This window comes from Podarcis raffonei, chromosome 12, assembly GCF_027172205.1.
Source record: "Podarcis raffonei isolate rPodRaf1 chromosome 12, rPodRaf1.pri, whole genome shotgun sequence".
In the NCBI taxonomy this organism is placed as follows: domain Eukaryota; kingdom Metazoa; phylum Chordata; class Lepidosauria; order Squamata; family Lacertidae; genus Podarcis; species Podarcis raffonei.
In genome coordinates, this window is record NC_070613.1 from 38,591,298 (window position 1) to 38,613,340 (window position 22,043).

Below are 22,043 nucleotides of genomic sequence, written 5' to 3' on the forward strand. Positions count from 1 at the left end.
AATGCTCCTAGATTCTGCACTGGGTCTTTTGCCAGCAGGACTTTTGGATTCTGACTTAAAACTACTGCTTTTTCAGCCCTGTTCAGCAGCCCTGCAATGTGTAACTTAGCCTCCTACTTATACCTGCTATAATGTAAACAAAGCTAGAATTCTACCTTTTCTAGGCAGTTTTTCAAGCTGTACCCATTTCCATGTTCATGCCCAGGAGCAGGATCTCAATTTAAAGCACCCCTTTACTCCTTAGCAGACAATAGTGGCTAGGGGAGTGTTTGAGGCCATGGCCACAGTAACTGCAGGTTCCTTTCTCCTTGGTTCGTTGCTAGGAAGACATTGCAAGGCTTCATATCACTCTGCTGTTTGCTCCTTAATTCGGCATCTCATGTCCTTTGCCCTCTCCCCCTGTCATGGGGCCCATTCGTCTGTCTCACATTGCAGAGGAATCAGTACCCAACCCACACATGGAGTATATGCTTCTCTTCTTTCCAGGACTTGTAATAAAATTCTGGGCATTTGTATTAATATGTTAACAATTGTGGCCTAGAATATCAACAGATATTAAAATATAGCTATGCCCACAAACACATTACATGTTTATAGAGAACTTACAGTATTCCTTGGATGTGTACTGTTGAGGCATAGTTTGGTTGGTTTGATGGTCTTCAGCAAGTCTCCTGACTGTGAGTGTAAAAAAGAGAGAGGCAATAATATATACTATCTTGTAGGGCTGTTGCAAAAATGCAGAAAAAGTGGCCACGAAACACCATTGACACCTAAGGATGCAATCCCTTGTACACTTACTTGGTAATAAGTCGTACTGAGCTCAGTTGGACACAACAGCATAAGGGTAAATTGCATATCTGTTACCTTTTAGTGTAGCTTTTAATTCATTCTGCATAGATGGAGAATGGTGGACATACATGTTAGTCCTCAACAGATCTTTTAAGAGTATTTGCTTTTGTAACATGTGGCAAGTACCTTACCAACTTTCCCTTCCTCTACTTTTCAGGATGGTACGAAGCAAAAAAGAGAACGGAAAAAGACGGTGTCATTTAGCAGCATGCCAACTGAAAAGAAGATCAGCAGTGCAAGCGACTGTATTAACGCCATGGTGGAAGGCTCAGAACTCAGAAAGGTTCGCTCCAACTCTAGAATTTACCACCGGTACTTCCTTTTAGATGCAGACATGCAGTCTCTACGTTGGGAGCCTTCAAAGAAGGATTCTGAGAAAGCAAAGATTGACGTTAAATCAATCAAAGAAGTGAGAACAGGGAAAAATACAGACATTTTTCGTAGCAATGGAATTTCGGAACAGATTTCGGAAGACTGCGCATTTTCTATTATTTATGGAGATAATTATGAGTCTCTAGATCTCGTTGCAAATTCTGCAGATGTTGCAAATATTTGGGTCACTGGACTGAGATACCTGATATCGTATGGAAAACACACACTAGATATGCTAGAAAGTAGCCAAGATAAAATGCGGACTTCATGGGTTTCACAAATGTTTAAAGAAACAGATATTGATAATTTGGGGCGCATATCCATGTGCAGAGCTGTACAGTTTATAAAAAATTTAAATCCTGGTTTAAAAAGTAGTAAAATTGAATTGAAGTTCAAAGAGCTACACAGAACAAAAGACAAACCTGGTACAGAAATCACAAAGGAAGAGTTTATTGAAGTCTTTCATGAGCTTTGCACTCGCCCTGAGATCTATTTTTTGTTAGTTCAATTTTCTAGCAATAAAGAATTCCTGGACACAAAGGACCTTATGATGTTTTTAGAAGCAGAACAGGGTATTGCACATGTCACCGAAGAGATAAGCCTGGATATTATTCACAAATATGAGCCATCTAAAGAGGGCCAGGAAAAGGGCTGGCTTTCCATAGACGGTTTTACAAATTATCTTACTTCTCCAGAATGCCATATATTTGACCCAGAGCACAAAAAAGTGTGCCAGGGCATGAACCACCCTCTATCTCATTATTTTATAAACTCATCTCATAACACGTACTTGATAGAGGATCAGTTCCGAGGCCCATCTGATATCACAGGATACATTCGTGCTTTGAAAATGGGGTGTCGGTGTGTCGAGTTGGATGTGTGGGATGGTCCTGACAATGAACCAGTAATTTACACAGGGCACACCATGACCTCGCAGATAGTCTTCCGCAGTGTAATCGACATAATAAACAAATATGCATTCGTTGCTTCGGAATACCCTCTTATTTTGTGCTTAGAAAACCACTGTTGTCTCAAGCAGCAGAAGGTGATGGTTCAGCATATAAAGAAAATATTGGGAGACAAGGTCCACACGCAGTCTCCAAACACAGAGGAATCTTATCTGCCTTCTCCTGAATCTCTTAGAGGGAAAATACTAATTAAAGCCAAGAAGCTGTCTCCTAATTGTTCTGGGCTAGAGGGAGATGTTACAGATGAAGACGAAGGCGTAGAAATGTCCCAGAGAATGGGAAAAGAGGGTGTGGAACAACAGAATATTATCACAGTAAAACGGTTTCAGCTCTGCAAAGAGCTTTCAGAACTGGTAAGCATGTGTAAGTCGGTTCAATTTAAAGATTTTCAGGTTTCATTTCAGCTTCAAAAATACTGGGAAGTTTGCTCCTTCAATGAAGTGCTTGCTACCAAATATGCCAATGAAAACCCTGGAGACTTTGTGAATTACAACAAACGTTTTCTCGCCAGGGTTTTCCCTAGCCCTATGAGGATTGATTCTAGTAATATGAACCCACAGGATTTTTGGAAGTGTGGCTGTCAGATAGTAGCAATGAACTTTCAGACACCTGGATTAATGATGGACCTCAACATTGGTTGGTTTCGACAAAACGGTAACTGTGGCTATGTTCTTCGACCTGCTATCATGCGGGAAGAAGTCTCTTACTTCAGTGCAAATACGAAGGACTCTGTGCCTGGAGTTTCACCTCAGCTCCTTCATGTTAAGATTATTAGCGGACAGAACTTTCCTAAACCAAAAGGGTCAGGTGCCAAAGGTGATGTTGTAGACCCTTATGTCTATGTAGAAATCCATGGGATCCCTGCAGACTGTGCAGAGCAAAGGACAAAAACGGTACACCAGAATGGGGACAACCCAATTTTTGATGAGAGTTTTGAATTTCAGATTAATCTACCTGAACTCGCCATGGTGCGCTTTGTAGTGCTGGACGATGATTATATCGGGGATGAATTTATTGGGCAGTACACAATTCCCTTTGAGTGTTTACAGACAGGTTATCGCCATGTCCCCCTTCAGTCTTTAACAGGAGAAGCTCTGGCACATGCTTTCCTATTTGTCCACGTTGCTATAACTAATAGAAGGGGTGGTGGAAAGCCGCATAAACGGGGCCTGTCTGTCAGGAAGAGCAAGAAATCCAGAGAATATGCCTGTATGAGGACTTTATGGATTAAAACCATTGACGAAGTATTCAAGAATGCTCTCCAGCCCATACGGGATGCCACAGATTTGAGGGAGAACATGCAGGTATCGTATTTATTCACTACCATTTATATGAGATTAGTATTTTACATACAGATATACTGTTTCCGTAATAAATAATGTGACATAGTTAAGCGTAGTAAATGTGCTCAGAGGTTCAGTGACTTTGCAGACAGTTAAAAGTAAGGATTAGAGTTATGAGTGCACTCAAGTGATGGCTGTAAGATACTCAGGCACGGATGCCACCCTAACTGGATTCCAGTTTTTGTGCTGTAAGGTATTTTCTGTTATCTGACTGTTCTTCTGAAGGATGACTGATTATAGATATGTTTTATAGCAAGGTTGCCTAACAGGTTTTATTTATTTACAGTTGTTCCTTGGATCCCGAACACCTTGCAAGTCGAACATTTTGGCTCCTAAACGTTGCAAACCCGGAAATGAGTGTTTTGGTTTGCAAACGTTCTTTGGAACCCGAACGTCTGACACGGCTTACGAGGGTTCCGATTCGCTGCAGGAGCTTCCAGCAGCCAATCGGAAGCCGTGCCTTGATTTCTGAACGTTTTGGAAGTCTAACGGACTTCCAAAACGGATTTCATTCGACTTCCAAGATACCACTGTATTTTTATTTTTAGTAGTATTCACCCTAAGGTCCCAGGGCAAGTTACAACAATAAAACAGTCCAACAATATTTTTTAAAAAACCGTTTGAAACAACTTATAATCACAAACTACCTCACTTTTCCTCCAGGGAGCTTGAGGTGGCATGGCACTTCTCCCTCTTCCCCATTTTATCCTTTCAGCAACTATGTCAGGTAAATTTTTATCCTCTCAGCAACTATGTGACGTAAATTTTTATCCTCTCAGCAACTATGTGAGGTAAATTAGGCAGGTAAATTAGGCAGAGGCAGAGAGAGAGAGAGAGAGAGACTTAGTCCAAGGTCACCCAGTGAACTTCATGGCTGAGTCATATTTGAACCCGGATCTCCCCAGTCCTAGTTCAACACTAACTACTACACCACACTGACTCTCATTATTTATTTTGGTAATATATAGTCTGATCTTCATTAAAATCTGTTCCAGAGTAGAATTTTAATCTCAGGGCTGCATTAAAGTTAAAGGTAAAGGGACCCCTGACCGTTAGGTCCAGTCGTGACCGACTCTGGGGTTGCAGCGCTCATCCTGCTTTATTGGCCGAGGGAGCAGGCGTACAGCTTCCAGGTCATGTGGCCAGCATGACTAAGCTGCTTCTGGCAAACCAGAGCAGCGCACGGAAACACCGTTTACCTTCCCATCGGAGTGGTACCTATTTATCTACTTGCACTTTGATGTGCTTTCGAACTGCTAGGTTGGCAGGAGCAGGGACCGGGCAACGGGAGCTCACCCCATCGCGGGGATTCGAACCGCCGACCTTCTGATCGGCAAGTCCTAGGCTCTGTGGTTTAACCCACAGCGCTACCCACATTCCCAGGGCTGCATTACATGCTGACTAATCTGAGGGCTACATCCCAATGGTGCCTATGATCAAAGCACTAGTGGGTTCTGATGCCCCACCCCACCTTGCTCCTTCTTTCTCATGGCACATATACTCACAGTACACATACAGCATACGCCATTTCACCCCACACATGGCTTGCAGAAAGCCCCTATTCCTTCTTCACAACACCTTTTTACCCATGGCAGTTAGGAAAGAGGTTCAGGAACTCAAAAGGAAAGGGGTTCAGGAGCTCAAGCATGCCAAGGAGCCCAGCATTCGACTTGATGGAGCAATGGTATGCTGAAGCATCCTGAGGTGGACTTCTTTTTTAGTACAATGTGAAGGACAGGAAGAAAAAATTGCTCCCTCTGTAGCTGTAGTGTTCTAGCAGGGAGGGGGAAGTGGGGAGGGAAACTCCCCCCACCGCTTTGCCAGGGAGAAGGCCGTCTTACTCCCTGGTGTCCCTTCCTCGTGAGCGTTTAACAAAGTGCCTTTCCTTTCTATCCACTGCCACTGAACAGATTGGCGGTCTTTGGAAACCGGAGGGAGTATTCTACTCTGCTCTGATGTTTCCGAAGCACTCCCAGCTAGGGGTGTCAGAGAGTTCAGACAAAAACAGAAAAGAAATCAGAAATTGCTGCAGTTGGCATGTTCACGTGTGGTCAGGAATGGTAAACAAATGTGACTGGTCTTTGTTCAATGTTGTTCTTGTTTAGTTCTATGAACAGTAAGTAATTAATGACCTTTCTACAGTGTTTTGACATTTCCTTTACACTGAAAGGGATGTTAAGATACATAGTTATGCAAGTTATGTTAAATTGCGGGCAGCAAGATAATAACATAGTACTTTGTAGAAGCCAGACTGCAGCAGAATGGATACGCTGTTGATTGTGGTGAATATAGGTCAGAACAGAAAGCTGCTGCCTTATTTTGATACTCCCAGTGCTCAGGTTTCCAGTGCTCTGATCTGCTAAGTGTTAGTGGATAAATAAGAGGAGAGGAACTTTGTTCAGTGGCACTTCTAGGCTACCAGAAAAGGCTTGGTGGGTTGGATCAGGCTTGCAAGCCTGGGGTTCAGCATACCTGTTCGTATATAACAATTGTGTTTGTTGGCTTGCAGCTGATTGTATGAGCTTAGTGCATCAAAAACCATTTTATTTATGGTGTGTGATCTAAAATGGCTCATTCATATATGCAAGCCATCACTTGATTCTGCAGTCATCAAGGGATGTAAAGGCATGCATAAACTAGTGTCAGAGAAGGGGATAAACTTGATGTATGTTTATAAGTCCCCATATTAAATTGTTGCTGAGGCAAGACCTTCCATATCCTCAGCATTTCTATTTTGTTTCATGCACTGTCGTGTCACGTTGGTTGCTGTTATCACAGTTTGGTACTAAGCAAGTACTAATATTAGGTATTTTATTTAATGTTAAATTATTCTAGGATAATGCTTCCTGCCTGTGATTCGTTTTACCTTGTTAAAGGACGAATCAAAGACTAAAGTGAATTGAAATAGATACACTAACATTGGGCAGGATCAACAGATGTTGACCTGCATCGTAGACATAATAATACAGCACTGGAAAAATATGTATCTGAAGAGTAATGTAAAACGACCCATGATCACTTAACTCCTAGAGAGAAAAAGTTTGCATGACAATATTGATGACTGAAAGTTTTTCAAGTAAAGAGCATGTCCTGGAATGTTGACTGTTTCTCTGCAGGGAGAAGAAATGATTACAGTACTGTCAACTGCAGCTGAAAAGTGGGATTACTTTAGAATGTAGAAGCATTCTAAAGCATATCTGCTTAATTTTAATTCTGGATAACTACTGCAAGCCCTGTTGGTACCTTAATTACTTCAGAAAGTTGATGTTTCTGCAGAACATGGCTACAGCTATGGGGTGTTTTATTTTGGTAGCTACAGTGGTGCCTCGCAAGACGAAATTAATTCGTTCCGCGAGTCTTTTCGTCTTGCGATGTTTTTCGTCTTGCGAAGCACGGTCCGTCGCAACTGCGACTCTTCAAGCGGCTTTAAGAAAAAAGCGAACAAACTCGCAAGACGTTTTCGTCTTGCGAAGCAACCCCATAGGGAAAATCGTCTTGCGAAGCAACACAAAAACCGAAAAACCCTTTCGTCTTGCGCGTTTTTCGTCTTGCGAGGCATTCGTCTTGCGGGGCACCACTGTATTAGGATTGTACAATAAGGTTGAAATATCTTAAACTAAAGATAATTGAGATTCAAATTGTGTATAAGTGAAATATAACTTCTTCCCTCCTTTTCAACAGAATGCAGTGGTTTTATTCAAAGAGCTGTGTGGCCTCTCTCCTGTAGCAAACCTCATGCAATGCATTCTGGCAGTATCTACACGCTTGGTGAGATCTGATAACACACCCTTGGTTGTGATGAATCTCAGCGAACAGTATCCCGTTATGGAGTTGCAAGGAATCATTCCAGAAGTTTTGAAAAAAATTGTAACAGCATATGAAACTGTGAGTAGCCTTTATTAAACATATTTTAGACAATATATTACTTTCAAAATATTAGTGTAACCTTCCAAATCACGTGGATGGAAGATCATTTGCATGAATGCAGAGGGTATAACAATGTTTTCGTATGAAACTGTGGCCTGTGCAAGTCATTGTTACCAAAAACATTTGCTTGATGTGTATCTGATGCTATGCTCGTGTGTGTGGGTTACTGCTGTGCAATTTTATATATATGACCAAGCTGTAGCCTTGTTTTTAGTCTAAGGGGGAAAAGAAAATGGTGTTGTTTTAAGGGTTTAGTTTTATTACAAAAATGTGAATCACATTAGTTTCAATACCTGGTTCAGTTCAATTTTTAGAAACTTCTTTACAAGCTTTTTTAAAATATATATTTTTATTTGCTTTTCTGTTTTATCATATCATCAACACATACTGTGTTACACACAAGATAATAAGAAAAAATACATAAATATAAGACATATATATGTATATTGATGATAATATCTTATTCCTCCAATTTATTTGAGTCTTATAAACCTTAACTTTTACTCCCACTCTTTCCTTGGTTTCCTAACTGCTATCTTTTCCACTAAGTTGTTTTCATTACCTTATATTATCCCATGTTGTAACCTCTACTGCTGAATATTTTTGTCAGCCTGTTATGATTATTTTCTTGTTATAATATTTTTCCATATAATCTATATATAATGTCCAGTCCTCTTTTAAATTTTATCATCTTTATTTCTTATTCTATTTGTCATGCTGGCAAGTTCTATATATTCATTCTTCTTGTGATGGTACTTCTTCTCTTCTCCACTTCTGTGCTACCAGAATTTGGGCAGCTGTGGTCACTTTAAAACAGCAACCAAGCTTTAACACCTTGTATATGTTTCGGAAAATGTGTTTTAAAGCTAATGTATCCTGAAATTCATAAAAAATGTGAATATTTTAATGCTTAGGCTACCTAGCAAATACAATTATATCTATTAAATTATACAGCTTCTGGAACATGGAAAAGGGAAACACTCGAGAACTGTTACTTAGCAAGCTAAAATGAAACATCTCCCATTATATTTCCCCAAACTTGGTTCCCTTCTCAGTGAGTCCTGTCTTTATTGAACAAATGGACTTTGAGAGTACAGTGGTACCTCTGGTTAAGAACTTAATTCGTTCCAGAGGTCCGTTCTTAACCTGAAACTGTTCTTAACCTGAAGCACTTTAGCTAATGGGGCCTCCTGCTGCTGCTGCGCCACCGGAGCACAATTTCTGTTCTCATCCTGAAGCAAAGTTCTTAACCCGAGGTACTATTTCTGGGTTAGCGGAGTCTGTAACCTGAAGCGTATGTAACCTGAAGCATATGTAACCCGAGGTACCACTGTAGCTCATTCCATTTTCACATTAAGACACTAAGAGGAGCTTATAGTCTTCTTGTAGAACCATCTGATCCATGATACTGTTCTGTTCCAGGGGCATGGGGGAACCTGCAGAGCAGATGGGGTGATGATGGTTGCAGAAGCTGTGGGGTGGAGGGGAAGTTGGCAAAACTGGCTTCCCTCCCCCATTCTGCTAACCATTTCCTTTTGTTAGTGGATAGATAGACAAAGCTGCATTTCCACCATTACCTTTACCAGGAGCTGATGACGGGACTCAGATAGAGATGAGGATATATTTGCAATATGCAAACAATCTGTTTAAACTTTGCACTTAGAATATTAATTGTTCTAAGCATTTTGTTGAGACTAGAAACTGCTTGAAACTATAATACAGTAGGTGCACATTTGCCTAGCTTTTAGGAGCAAAGTTCAGTTTCAGACAAAATATGTCATAGGAAACTTAGTACAAAAGCTATTTCAAAACTTAGCAGCAAAGGGCCTCCACATTGAAAGTTAAACGTTGCTGCTATAAAACTATACTTGTAGTTTTTCATTTGTCGCAGGAAGCATTGCAATATGTCATTAGGAATTGGTCAAGAGAATGTGATTTGGTAGGATATGTATATATGTAAGGGGCAAGGAAAGCCTCTATTGGCAAGCAATGCAGCTAATGTATAGGTATTGCATGTAAATCATAGTGATGTTTATGGTATAGTTATGTCGAACTCTTCTTAAATTAAGTAAGAATAGAAACCCTTTTACTTTTGTGCTGCATAGCTAGTTTATAACTTGTGTTTTAACATGCTGCAGCCTTTGCTCTGCACTAGAGTGAAAACATGGGCATTTCCTTATGGAATGTTTTAAAAACAAACCTTGGTTTCCATGGTGAGTGCATGGGCTATCTCTGATTTACATTGTTTTCTTCATTCTCAGTATGCTTCGTGGTTATCATGGATGTTTCTAAAAGTACAACAGTTCCTGGGTCAATCCATCTCAGATAAATATGCTAATTTAATATTTTACATTTCTTTGTCAGAAATACCTCCCTTACCATAAAAATTAGAGCAAACATTTACACTGGTAACTGAAGTAATCCTCTAGTTTAGTATTTTAAATTTATTTTTGCACAATGAGTAACTAGGGAGCTCAATATATTTGTTCATTAACCTACAAAAGGGTGTAAGCTCTCTCCAGTAAAAATGCTAGCCAATATCAGAGTAATTTAAAATGACAAAATACTACAGGGAATTGAGGGATTATAGAATGTAAATGTGTTCTGTGTTAAAGGAGAAACTTATAATTATTAAAGAACTAGTGTCGAGCAAGTATTTTCAGTTAATTAAGATGTCCCTGGATAGTTGTTAGATTATACATTTTCCTCATAAAAATATAAAGCACGATACAATTTTTTCAAATTCAGTATACATTATTGCATGCAAATGGCTGGGTTTGCATTTGGGAATTTCCCCCCAGGCTATTCTGATGTGGACTAATGGAGAAGTTGCAAATTATTTCAGTTGGGAGTTGAGCCTGAACCCACATTTGGATGCATTTATAGTATTTATAGTAAGTGGAGAGAAGCTAGAACCATAAGTTACAGAACAGGAACATTGCTATATCTAGTTGAACGCGTAACATTCTTGAAACAAGCATGAGGCCCCTGGTTAATATACAGTGGTACCTCGGTTTATGAACAGTCCAGTTTAAGAACCATTTGGTTTACAAACTTCGCAAAACTGGAAATAGTGTCCCAGTTTGAGAACTTTACCTTGGTCTAAGAACGGAATCCGAACGGTGGAAGGGCACCGGCAGTGGGAGGCCTCATTAGGGAAAGCACGCCTCAGTTTAAGAACTGTTTCGGTTTAAGAACTGACTTCCGGAACAGATTAAGTTTGTAAACCGAGGTACCACTGTATTCTTTTTTTGGGCAACTCGATTGAATGACTGAAGGATTTGGCACTCCAAATCTGGGAATCAAGAAGACTGTAACCAACCTGGAATTGAGAACATAGCTCCACCCCGAAACTAGATTAAACATACATGGTTCTATGTTCAGTTCCTTCTATAGATTCATTACGGCAACTTATAAATTGCAATGAGACAAAATTGTACAATATTGGTTTCTCCCTCTCACCTACTGTCCTGCATTTCCTTGAAACCCTAAGAAGAAAATGCTTTCCTTTAGCTAAAAGTTCTGATAAAATGGGTGATGAAATTATGAGGTATAAGGGGATAATACAAAAACATGTTTATTACTTTTGATGCAAGGAAATGAGACCCCCTCCAAGATTAGATTACCGGTACATTGTAAAATATATGGAGAGATATTTTGTGACGGATCCAAAGAGTTCTTAGGAATTGTGACTAGGACTGGACAGCTGGGATTCAAAAGGGGGATATGAGAGAGGAATCCACATGGGCAGACAAGAGTTTTGCTTTGTTTTTGATGTAACCATTCCAAATATCCAGCACATATGTTGCTTTTAAAAACTGTGCGGTGGTTTCCCAGTTTGGCAGTGGGAATTCTGCAGCAGAAAAAATGCAGGCAAAACTTTGTTCAAATTCCCGTTCCCTCCTGCGAGTGAAAGCAAAAGTGGCTCCACTACCATCGTGTTTCGGGGTTGAAGGGAATAGAACAGAACAGAAAGGATTGTGTGACTGTTTGCGCTAATCCCCCGTTCATTTTTGTTGTCCTTTTCTGAAAGTTCTACGAAAAAGGATATTACAGAGCTGCAAAAATCAGAAGAGGGCAACCGAAATGATTGTGGGATAGGAGCAATTTCCTTATGAGGGAAGGGTGCAATTGGAGTGTTCTAATGTTTTTAAAAGTCTTTTGGGAGCCACCCAGAGTGGATGGGGCAACCCAGTTAGTTAGATGGATGTCATACAAATAATAAAAAAATGATCAGTAGTAGTAGTGGTGGTTTTATATATTATTTATTGATTATTCACTATCCACACACAGAAGAGTGTCCCAATGCAACTTATAGTTTAGGGGGAAGATGATGGGTAAGGGGGAGCCTGTTAGATGTGTATAAAATGTATGCATCTGGTGTAGAAAGTGAGTATAGGTTTTTCTCCTTCAAAATGCTAGAACTTGTAAGAACAAGATGCTGTATTAGATGGTTCTTTCTCTGGCATGGCTTTTTTTTTTTTAAGTAGTTAAAGTAGGGAAACGCTTTTAGGCTGTTCTAGAGAGGTCAATAATGTTCTTTTCAAGCTTTGTCTACTTGTGTCGTAGATGAATAGCACCATGCAGTCCACAACGTACAAATATGATTTCTGTATTTGTGTTGTAGTGAGAATTAAATACATGGTTTTCAGACCAATTGGGAATACCAGAAAAATTCTGTTTCTTAAACCTCGTCCAAGCAGTCTTATATGAATGACAAGTACTTTATTGTAAACATAAGTAACACCCAGAAGATTTGTTTTCTTACAATGGCAATTTTGGACAGCATTTAAAGCAGTAGAAAGATCAATTACACTTCATTATAAATCGACTTTGATTGCCTGGGCCTAACCACAGCTGGTCAGTAATGAGGTTACTATTGATTGCCGTCTTGTTTGCAAGTTCTTTTCCCTATGTGCTGTCACAGAGGTTGAAGTAAAAAGCTCCTCTTAAGTGAAGGTCTGTACTTCACCAATCCCAGAAGTTGTTATCATTGAAATTATAAGGTATACGAAGAAAGTAAAGTTTCAGAAAACATTTTGATAGGCAATAGCTATTAAGTTTGTTTACATGCTATATGTTATTGCCAATATAATTATAGAGGTTATGAAATGCTACACATTTGCCAGAGCGGTAGGTATAATATCAGTGGCCTTCTCCCAGTAGTACTATTTCTGTAGTAACAACTTGTGAGCCTGCTCTTGAGATTAGGTTAGATTGGAGAGTCAGAAATGAAGCCCTACGACTCTGTAAAATGTTGAACAAACCAAGAACATTGCAGTCGTTTGGACACACTCATATATTGATCTATAGCGAGAGCAGGTAACTTGCGGCTCTTCAGATGTTGTTGGACTACAAACCGCCATGTAAGATCTTAATTAGTATCTGTTTTCAAGTGATCTGACAAGTGTCACTATCTGATAAATAGTATTTTAAATCTTCTCTCCATAGTTAAATCATTGCCTTGTTTGGTGGGTTAGTGTAATTCCCTTACTGGATGTGCTGGAACCATCACAATTTGATATATGTATAGATCCTGAGGCCTGGTTAATACTTAAGATGTTCTTAACTTCTTGAGACATTGCAAATCTGTACTTAATTTCTAGTTCTGCAATCTCGTCATTAGGATAGAGGTTAAAGGATTACCTTAATATTACCTTTCTTAATAAAATTGCATAACTGCTCATGCCTAACTATCCATCTAAGTTCCCGATGGACAATTTCTTACTTGAGCTGCCTAATTCCCAGGTCCTGATGAAGCTCTCATACCTAGATGTGACTCCAAGCCAGTTAATGTATTTCAGAAAGGCTGTGCCCATATTTCCACAGAATATGGACTGCATATTTTCTCAAAATGTTAATGTTTTGGGTAACATTTGAAATGCAGCTCCATGTATACACCACCCAAGAAGTAGACAGGGGGAACACAAGGACTCGCAGTCACCGAGTTCTCTTTATTTTGAGTTCTTATCACAGTTCTATGAAAAATGGAAATAAATAAACCCTGTATTTCTAATGGCAAAAGAATTCTAAAGGACAAAGAGTGATAAAAAAGACCTGATAGAGACTAAGAAAAGGCTGGATAACTGTTTCTTATTATCAATACTGAGTGTTAGGTTAGCACTATTTAAAAGTTGCTTTTACTTGTCAGATTCAACCACTTAACGTGACCTACTTTGCTAATTCAACTTTTAGTATAACAGTGTATTGGGTGAAAGAAATTCCTAAAGTAAAATCAAACCCTAAGGCAAGTAGCTTTTGCCCTACAAGACTGAACTAAACAATTTTGTATTCATCCTTAGTGACCTGTCTTTTGTTTTAACTTCTTCTGCATGTCCCTTAAAAATCCCCAAACCCTCCTTACTAAGCTTGTGTCTTAATTGCCATTATATTGCCACTAAAAGCTTTTCGTGCTATCACATTTTAAGATGTGTCCCATTTCACTTTCTCATTGGAATTGTTTATGGTTGGACCTTCTTAGGCTCCTTTCCACAGCTCATTTGGAAGCTACTAACCACAGTTTCCAGTTCACAGGGAACTGTGGTTAACTGCGGCTCTGTGACTTGTTTCTGCACTTTCCCCAAAGGAGGAGCAAAGGGGCTGCATGTGGGTGCATATCCTGGCTTATTTAGTCATTATTTGATTGGGCCAATTGGACAATTTGGTCTGGAGGAGTGTAGTTTCCGGGTGAAGTAGGAAAATACACCATGACAGAAGAAGGCAACAAACTAGAATAAAGCTAAAGTAAATTAACTCCACTGAGGGGAGGTAATGAAAAACAGGTTTTTGAATGTGCTCCAATAACCCTGAAAGTGAGACACTGAAATAATGAGTAAATGATAATCTGAAAACAAAAAGAGGATTACAAAGGATTTCTTTCTGCTATTGGATTTTCTGTATTTTGGAGATGGATCACATTAACTTGACAACCAGCTGAAGATATTGCTGTAAGGTATTGCTTATTGCTATATATTGAAGACTTATTGCTGTATTGAATCTTCAGAAAATCACTAACTGAACACTGGGATTGGCTTCAGAGTTTGTCATGCTTAGAGTAAACCAACTGAAATCAATGGGATGTAATGGGTTTACTGAAAGCATTTCAAAGCCCTTCATCATTAAACTTGTGACTTTATGAACCAAATTTTTAAATCAGTTGGTGGGCACAGGATATACAATCTAGCACAGGGCATGGTACAATTCCCCACCTGCTAATTGATGTTACTGCCTTCATTAAATGCTTCTTGAGGAGTCTTAAAATAATTTAAAGATAATTTGCCTTTCTGTGCATTATTTATAAAATATATGGGTTGCATGATCTTTTGCCCCTTATTTATAAGAGAAATTGAGACTGGGCTATTTTTGGGAGTATGGAGACTATGAAACACTACGAAGTTGACCTCACCTGGCTTGGAGATGTTTCTGCCGTGTTGTGGCAGTTCCCTTCTTTAGTGAAAACTGTTTCAACTCATCAGTGTAGTGCCATGGTAGTGACATTTACCTGGCCGCCTTGCTGTTTGCTAGGCAGTGGATATGTGAGGAAATATTTGACAGATCTCAGGCCCTCTTTGACTGCATTTTGTTCCGACAAGCAATACTTGACAAGATTCAGGATTGTGGACTTTTATGTATCCACACTGGGCCAATTTAAACTCTAGCCATGAAATCAATGTTCAGCATTGCTCCTGGGATTTGTGGCTTGAAACATATATACAGCATGTTCTCGTGGAAGCACTGTATTCTAAAAGGAGCAACCTATGCATTTTATTGCATAACTACACCTCTAAATCTGTAGAATCCACAAACACTCACACACAATTAACGTGGCAAATTCTGACACTTTGAAATGCCTGTTAGTAAAGAAGGATGACTTGGCATGTTAGCAAATAAGTAAGTGAGTACAAATAACAGCCCTGTGATTATGTTTTCCTTAGGGAGGCAATTATTATAGAATCTTGTATATTCGCATATGATCGAATTACTAGAACATATGTGAACTTTTCAAAGGTACCATATTTTTCGCTCCATAAGACGCACCAGACCATAAGAAGCACCTAGTTTTTGGACGAGGAAAACAAGAAAAAAAATATTCTGACTCCCAGAAGCCAGAACAGCAAGAGGGATCTGGCTTCTGGGATAGCCACACGAAGCCTCTTCAGGGCAGCGGGATGAAGGCTCCCCCTGCCCAGAAGAGGCTGCACGTGGCGAAGCCAGGACAGCAAACGGGATCGTTGCGCAGCGATCCCTCTTGCTGTTCTGGCTTATGGGATAGCCGTGCGCAGCCTCTCCTGGGCAGCAGGATGAAGGCTCTCCCAAGAGTCGCGCTCCCTTTAAAGAGCGCGCAGAGCGTGTGTGCGGCTCTTTAAAGGGAGCGCTGAGCAGAGCCTCTTGCCTGCATTTGCTCCATAAGACGCACACACATTTCCCCTTACTTTTTAGGCGGGGAAAAGTGTGTCTTATAGATAGAAAAATACGGTACTTTGAGTCTCTGAGAAAAGTGGGGTATAAATCTAAATAAACAGGTTTTTTTTTTAAAAAAGTAATGCAGTAGTGTCCATAGGCTCCAGCTCCATAGGGCTGAGGTGTCTTCAGCCCCCCAAGTCTGTTGGGATGGGACTGACGGCCCCACCCCAATCTTGAGGGTTTGGGCCTCGCGACACCAGGCCTCACAGGGGTTGCAGCGGGCCTCATGGCCTGTGTTGTTCGTAGGTTGGACAGAACTTGGCGCCTCTGGTAGTGTCACCAGCAGTGTAGTAATCTGAGATTGTTACAATACAAAGTTTATAGAGGAGCCACAGTTCTGTAGCAGAGTTTATCCTTTGAAAGTGGAAGGCCACAATTGTCCGTTTTAATCTCTAGCAACTTCAATTAAGAAAAGAGCTCGGGTAGGGAAATATGTTCTGCCTGAGAAATGGCCAGTTCATGCAGGCTGGATTCGCCAGTGCTCTGACTTCTAGTTTTCATTGCTCATTTTCTCATTGCTCAAGTTATTCTCTTGTTACAGATGATTCAAACTATCAAGACTCTGATAGAAAATGCAGATAACGTATATGAAAAAATAGCCCAGTGCCAAAAAGCAGGTAAGGACACAACTCTCTTTTTATTCAGCATTCTGCAGTGGGTTAACATATTCTACTAAAAGTGTAAAAATAGTCGCACATCAATGTATTATATAACCAACATGATTCAACAGACGAATTTCAATTACTTTTTGGTTTTTGTGTTAAAGATTTTAGGAGTTATGTGAGAGTTATGTTTCTTTGATACATGGAACATTGCCGCTGATTATTCTATTCTATCATTTTTCATTTCAATTTACAGTGAGTAAAAAACTTGCTTTTTGGCTGAGTGAAACGTTTTGGCAAGTGATTTGCCAAAGGTCTCACATTAGCCTTAACTCGGAAAAGAATCAAGATTTGCCTCAGTCTGCCAATGCCAAAATTTAAAAGCGTTAACTGGAACAAGAATTAAATGAGCAGCTTCCACCTGACAGGGAAGTTTAATAGCATTTAAAATCACATATAATATTTATAATACATAGTATACAGCTTCCCTGTCTCAATTATTTCCATCTTTTATTTGACAATGAAATAGTGAAAATATAGTGTGTTGGCAGGATTTCTCTAAGGATGGATTTATGCCATTTGGAAGCAATGTATATACAGTTGCGAGCCAGAGGATCTCACAGTTATAGGTCATTTAATTTCTACCTATTTTGTTTTGTTTTGTTTGCAAAGCAGAAAGTAATACATGTCTTGCAGGTGTAATTACATTTTTTAGGACCAGATAGGAATGCATTTTTTGCAGTTGAGTGGAACAGATGAAGATTTAATTACCAAAATGCTGGAAATTAATGTGCAATTGATACCATTGCATTTATCATAAAGAAAACATAAAGATGTTTTTGTTGGTCTAAAAAGCTTTTTAGTTAGAACTCTTTCTTCCTGCCTGATGAATTGTCTAGAAAGGTTGTGATCTTTAACCTTTACCTGTCAGTAAGCCCATTGGGTGGTATTCAGTACTAGTCCTACTCAGAGTGGGTCCTTTGAGGTTAGTGGACATGAACTGGGTTCATTAATTTAAGTGGTTCTACTCTGAGTAGGAACCCATTGAACTTAGCAGACAGAGTAGGCAGGCACAGGATTGCACTGCTAAAAGTATCAATGGAATTACTTATTACCCCAACTAGGCAGTCTGATTAGCACATGCATTTGGGAGGGGTTGTTCTGCCTTCATGGAACCATTTCTTTGTGTCAGTGTGAAGAATGTTGTGGTCCTTAAACACAGAAGCTCCTAGGGACTGCTTCATATGACGGCTGTGATTGACGATGTTTCTGCAACATGTCCTAGTGCATTAACCTTGTATTAGTTTGCTTTGCAATGCTTTCCCAAGAGGGATTATAGCTTTTGTTAACAAAAGTACAACGAAAACAAATGTGATTCAGAGATTCATAGAGTTGGAATGGACCATGAGAGTCATCTAGGCCACTCCCTGTGATGCAAGAACCTTTTACCCAACGCAGGGCTCAAAACTCATGACCCTGAGATTAAGACCGACTGAGTTATTTGTGGTATAAAAAGCTACAGGATTCCACCAGGATGTTATGAGATGTGCACAGACTGGAGGTGAAGCAAAATTTTTGCATGTGCAATCATCATAAATGGGCAATAGAAAGGATGTCTGATCCTACTAACAATGTAGACTGTTTCCATTCCCAGGCATTTTCAGTAAGACATGTGGCAAACTGTTGATTCAAGTAGTTAGGCATGGAGCCCCACAGTGCACAAAAGCCTTCAGTGCTGAAGTTGCGTTGGGGAAGTGGTGGATGCAATTGTTGAACTGGGTGTGCGTGTGAAGTCTGACTTGCTCCATGGCTCAGGTTCTGATTTAGCAGGCCACTGTATACGGTTCAATATTAACCTATCAAATATTTGTATTAATAAGTAACCTTGGTCTGGCTGATAAACCTCCAGTGTTTAGTTATCCTTATGTTTGTTTTGTGCAAAAAAAAAAAAAATATGTTGCTGGATATTTTTTGCACTGCATTTAATTATGACCAAGTCGTCTTTTATGAAGGAGTAAAGAGAAAGGTAGATGACTATTTTTGACATAGCATCCTGATTTTGCACATTCTTTCAGGAAGCAACAACCTTGACTTGCATTTTTAGTCCCACAAACACATGGGGGTGTAACTTTGTTTGCAGTGGAATTTTCCCATGGGCTGTGTTTAGGATTAAAAATCCTTCAGTGTATCTTGGTCTATGCAGATGCATGAGTCTACATAGATCTCTACCAAATTTTTAAGGTAAAATGTACAATAGTTTTATCTTTGCTCTAGGGGTATGTGTGTTGTTTGTGTTGTCCCACTTCAGATGGAGGTTCACATGAGTGAATCCTCTTTCATACAAAGTAATTCCACATAAAAAAAACTAAGTCAGGTAGAACAATTGTAGCCTAGTCATCTCCCTAACAAGTTAATACTTTTATACATAGTATTTAAAAAAGTGATTTCTCAGTGTCTTAAAGTGGTATCCTCAGCTCATCAACCAGGTAAAGCCATCTGCATAGAGCTGCTATTCTATTTCTTTGCATCAGAAAGATACTCTCCTTGTTAAGACTTCGTTTCTTTTTCCTATACGGTATGCTGTTTTATCAACAGTATTCATTCTAGCAGTAATATTCTTTAGCCAAATGGCAGCCTTCTAGTGTGTTTCCTGAGGCAATTTATCATTCATGTCGTTTGACTATTTTGCCTTTTAGAACCTTTCTAGACACTGCATTGAAACTTTCAAGAATACAGTTCTAAAGGGGAAAAATATTTTATTCATCTATAAGGGCCCTGAGATTGCCCTTTCTTTATTTGCTTTCCTCTTTTGAAATTGCAAAGAAGATTTGTAAGTCACTGTGTTTCAGAATTAATGAGCTATCATCATTAACTGACGCGCTTGGTTTCTACCAACTAAACAAGGTATCAGATCCAGTATGTATTAATGCGAAAATAGTTAATGTACTATCATGTTGCATTGCTTAGCAGAGGCAATGATAAAGAAGAGAGGCAGCATCAGGTGAACCTCCCTAGACCCTTGTGAAAATTAGGTGATCCCTGTTATTTTGTGTTCTCTCTCACATTAATTTAGAGCAAATTAATCATTGTGCTGCAGCAAATCTTACATGACTTACATTGGCTTAATATATAGTTGGCAGAGGTTTCTTGTATAAGTTATCGCTTCATTTTCTTCATATTCTCTTAGGTCACTTTTGTTTTGTTTTTCCTTCCCCCAGCGATGGAGTTCCATGAGAATTTGCAAAGTATAGGAGCCAGGGAAGGTTTAAAGGAGAGAAAGCTACAAAAAGCAGTGGAGAGCTTTACCTGGAATATTACAATCCTAAAGGTATGTCTTTTTAAAGTTGAATACCTTTTGAAACATAAACCACCATGTTTAGACCATTACCAGAAATGTGATAATTAACATTATACTATACCAAGTGTGGTTCTACTGAATACAAAGTTTGATGATACTTGGAAATGCTGTCCTTTTGTTGAATTTACAGAAACATTTGTGTCTTGGATATGAACAGTATAGCATCACCCTTTATTAGTTAGATGCAGCTGGAATACTTGTCTAGTTTAAGCCATCAAAGACATAGGAATAAAAACTGCACAGATGAAGAAGGGTGGAGAACATCTGGTTCTCCAGATGTTGCTGGACTACCAGCTCCCATCATTGCCTTGATATCTGGGTCTGACAGGAGTTGGAGTCCAACAGCAACAGATTCTGTGACAGGCAGCAACTCTCCAGGGTCTCAAGCAGAGGTCTTTTGCAAAGTTGGCATTTTTCTATCTCCGCTGTATTAAGCAGTTGGTCCATTACCTTTCTCGCCCTGATCTGGCCACAGTGATCCATGTGACGGTCACATCTAGGCTTGATTATTGTAACTTGCTCTACACGGGGCTGCCCTTGAAGCTGACCCAGAAACTCCAGCGGGTGCAGAATGCTGTGGCGAGGCTCCTTACGGGGTCCTTGCCGCAGGATCACATTCATCCAGTGCTTTACCAGCTACACTGGTTCCTGGTGGAGTACAGGGTCAGATTTAGGGTGCTGGTTTTGACCTTTAAAGCCCTATGCGGCCTAGGACCCACGTACCTATGGGACCGCCTCTCCTGGTATGCCCCGCGGAGGACCTTAAGGTTCACAAATGACAACACTTTGGAGGTCTCAAGTCTCAAGGTGGTTAGATTGGTCTCAACTAGGGCCAGGGCCTTTTCAGTACTGGCCCCGATTTGGTGGAATGCTCTGTCAAAAGAGACTAGGGCCCTGCGGGGCATACCAGGGCCTTCAAGACAGAGCAATTCCGCCTGGCCTTTGGTTTAGACTCAGTCTGACCCTTATGTTTCCCTCCCCTTATGGTTTTGATCTATGGGCTACTTTTAAAATGAGGCTGCATTTTAAATTGGTCCCCCCCTCCATTATATTTTTATTGTAATTTTACTGGTGTTCGCCGCCCTGAGCCCGGCTCTGGCCAGGGAGGGAGGGATATAAATATGGAAAAGTGATGAAATGAATGCAATGCAGTGAAAATAAGTGTGGGCAGAGGCCCTATTGGGGACAGGGGCTCCTAGGTGTCAGGTGCACTTGTGGAAGTAGCACTAATCTGCAAGGATGGACTACAGATAATCTTCAGGATTTTCTGAGCAAGCAATTCCTGAAGTCTCCTTTGCATTCATGGCGCAACCTTAGTAGCAACCCTCAACGTAACTCTTCTTTAACCTCTTCAGCTGCCTTGTGCACAAAGGCCGCTACTTCCCTGTAAAAGATCACATGTCTAAAATAAGGGCCGCTGGCACATGGAATCAATGGCCCGGGGGATATAACGTATTTTTCGCTCCATAAGGTTTTTAGAGGGGGAAATCAAGAAAAAAAATATTATCCCCCCCCCCAGCCCCAAAGAGCAGCGGACAGGCTGCGCTTCTCCCAGAGCTTCTTGGGGCTGCCAGGGGAAGCCCGCCCCCCCACCAGCCCCAAAGAGCAAAGAAGCCAAGACAGCGAGCGGGATCCATCCTGCTGGCTGTTTTGGCTTCTGCCATAGCCGTGCGCAACCTCTCCAGCCGAGACAGGCTGCACAAGGCTATGGTAGAAGCCAAAACAGCAAGCGGGATGGATCGTGCTCGCTGTCTTGGCTTCTTTAGCTGCGGGCAGCCTCTCTGGTGGCAATTCCCCCACCTCCTGCAAAAGTCCACAGGAGCCGCGCACCCTTTAAGGAGCGCACGGCTCCTGCAGGCTTTTCTACGAGGAGGGAGAAGGGACTGACTGGCGGCGTCAGTCCCTTCTCACTCCTGGGGAAAAGCCCACAAGAGTTTGTGTGCGGCTCTTGGGGACTTTTCCTGCCTGCCTCCCCCCTGCATTCGTTTCATAAGACGCACACACATTTCCCCTTACTTTTTAGGAGGGGAAAAGTGCATCTTATGCAACAAAAAATACAGTACGTTGTGTCATATTTAGACCCTGCCCTTTGACACATGGAATTTGTGCAAATAAAATGAGGTCCTCAACAGTGATGTGAAGTAAATTACACTTAAGAGAC

The 22,043-nt window shown here is 40.4% G+C and overlaps 2 protein-coding genes across 6 annotated transcripts in view; one reads left to right on the top strand and one right to left on the bottom strand.

Annotated features, from left to right (window-relative positions):
• Nucleotides 1-22,043, top strand: part of PLCL2 (phospholipase C like 2) — a 137,024-nt gene that overhangs the window by 110,493 nt on the left and 4,488 nt on the right. For all 5 annotated transcript variants that reach the window (XM_053359268.1, XM_053359266.1, XM_053359263.1 and 2 more), the window contains 4 exons: nt 1,007-3,493; nt 7,214-7,417; nt 16,464-16,539; nt 19,743-19,852. In XM_053359268.1, the coding sequence (XP_053215243.1) occupies nt 1,007-3,493; nt 7,214-7,417; nt 16,464-16,539; nt 19,743-19,852 (2,877 nt within the window). The remainder of the gene's footprint in view (nt 1-1,006; nt 3,494-7,213; nt 7,418-16,463; nt 16,540-19,742; nt 19,853-22,043) is intronic.
• The window catches only part of TBC1D5 (TBC1 domain family member 5), a 289,716-nt gene continuing 277,307 nt past the window's right edge, over nt 9,635-22,043 (bottom strand). The window contains exon 23 of the mRNA XM_053359280.1: nt 9,635-9,747. Within this exon, the coding sequence (XP_053215255.1) occupies nt 9,736-9,747 (12 nt within the window). The 3' untranslated portion in view covers nt 9,635-9,735. The remainder of the gene's footprint in view (nt 9,748-22,043) is intronic.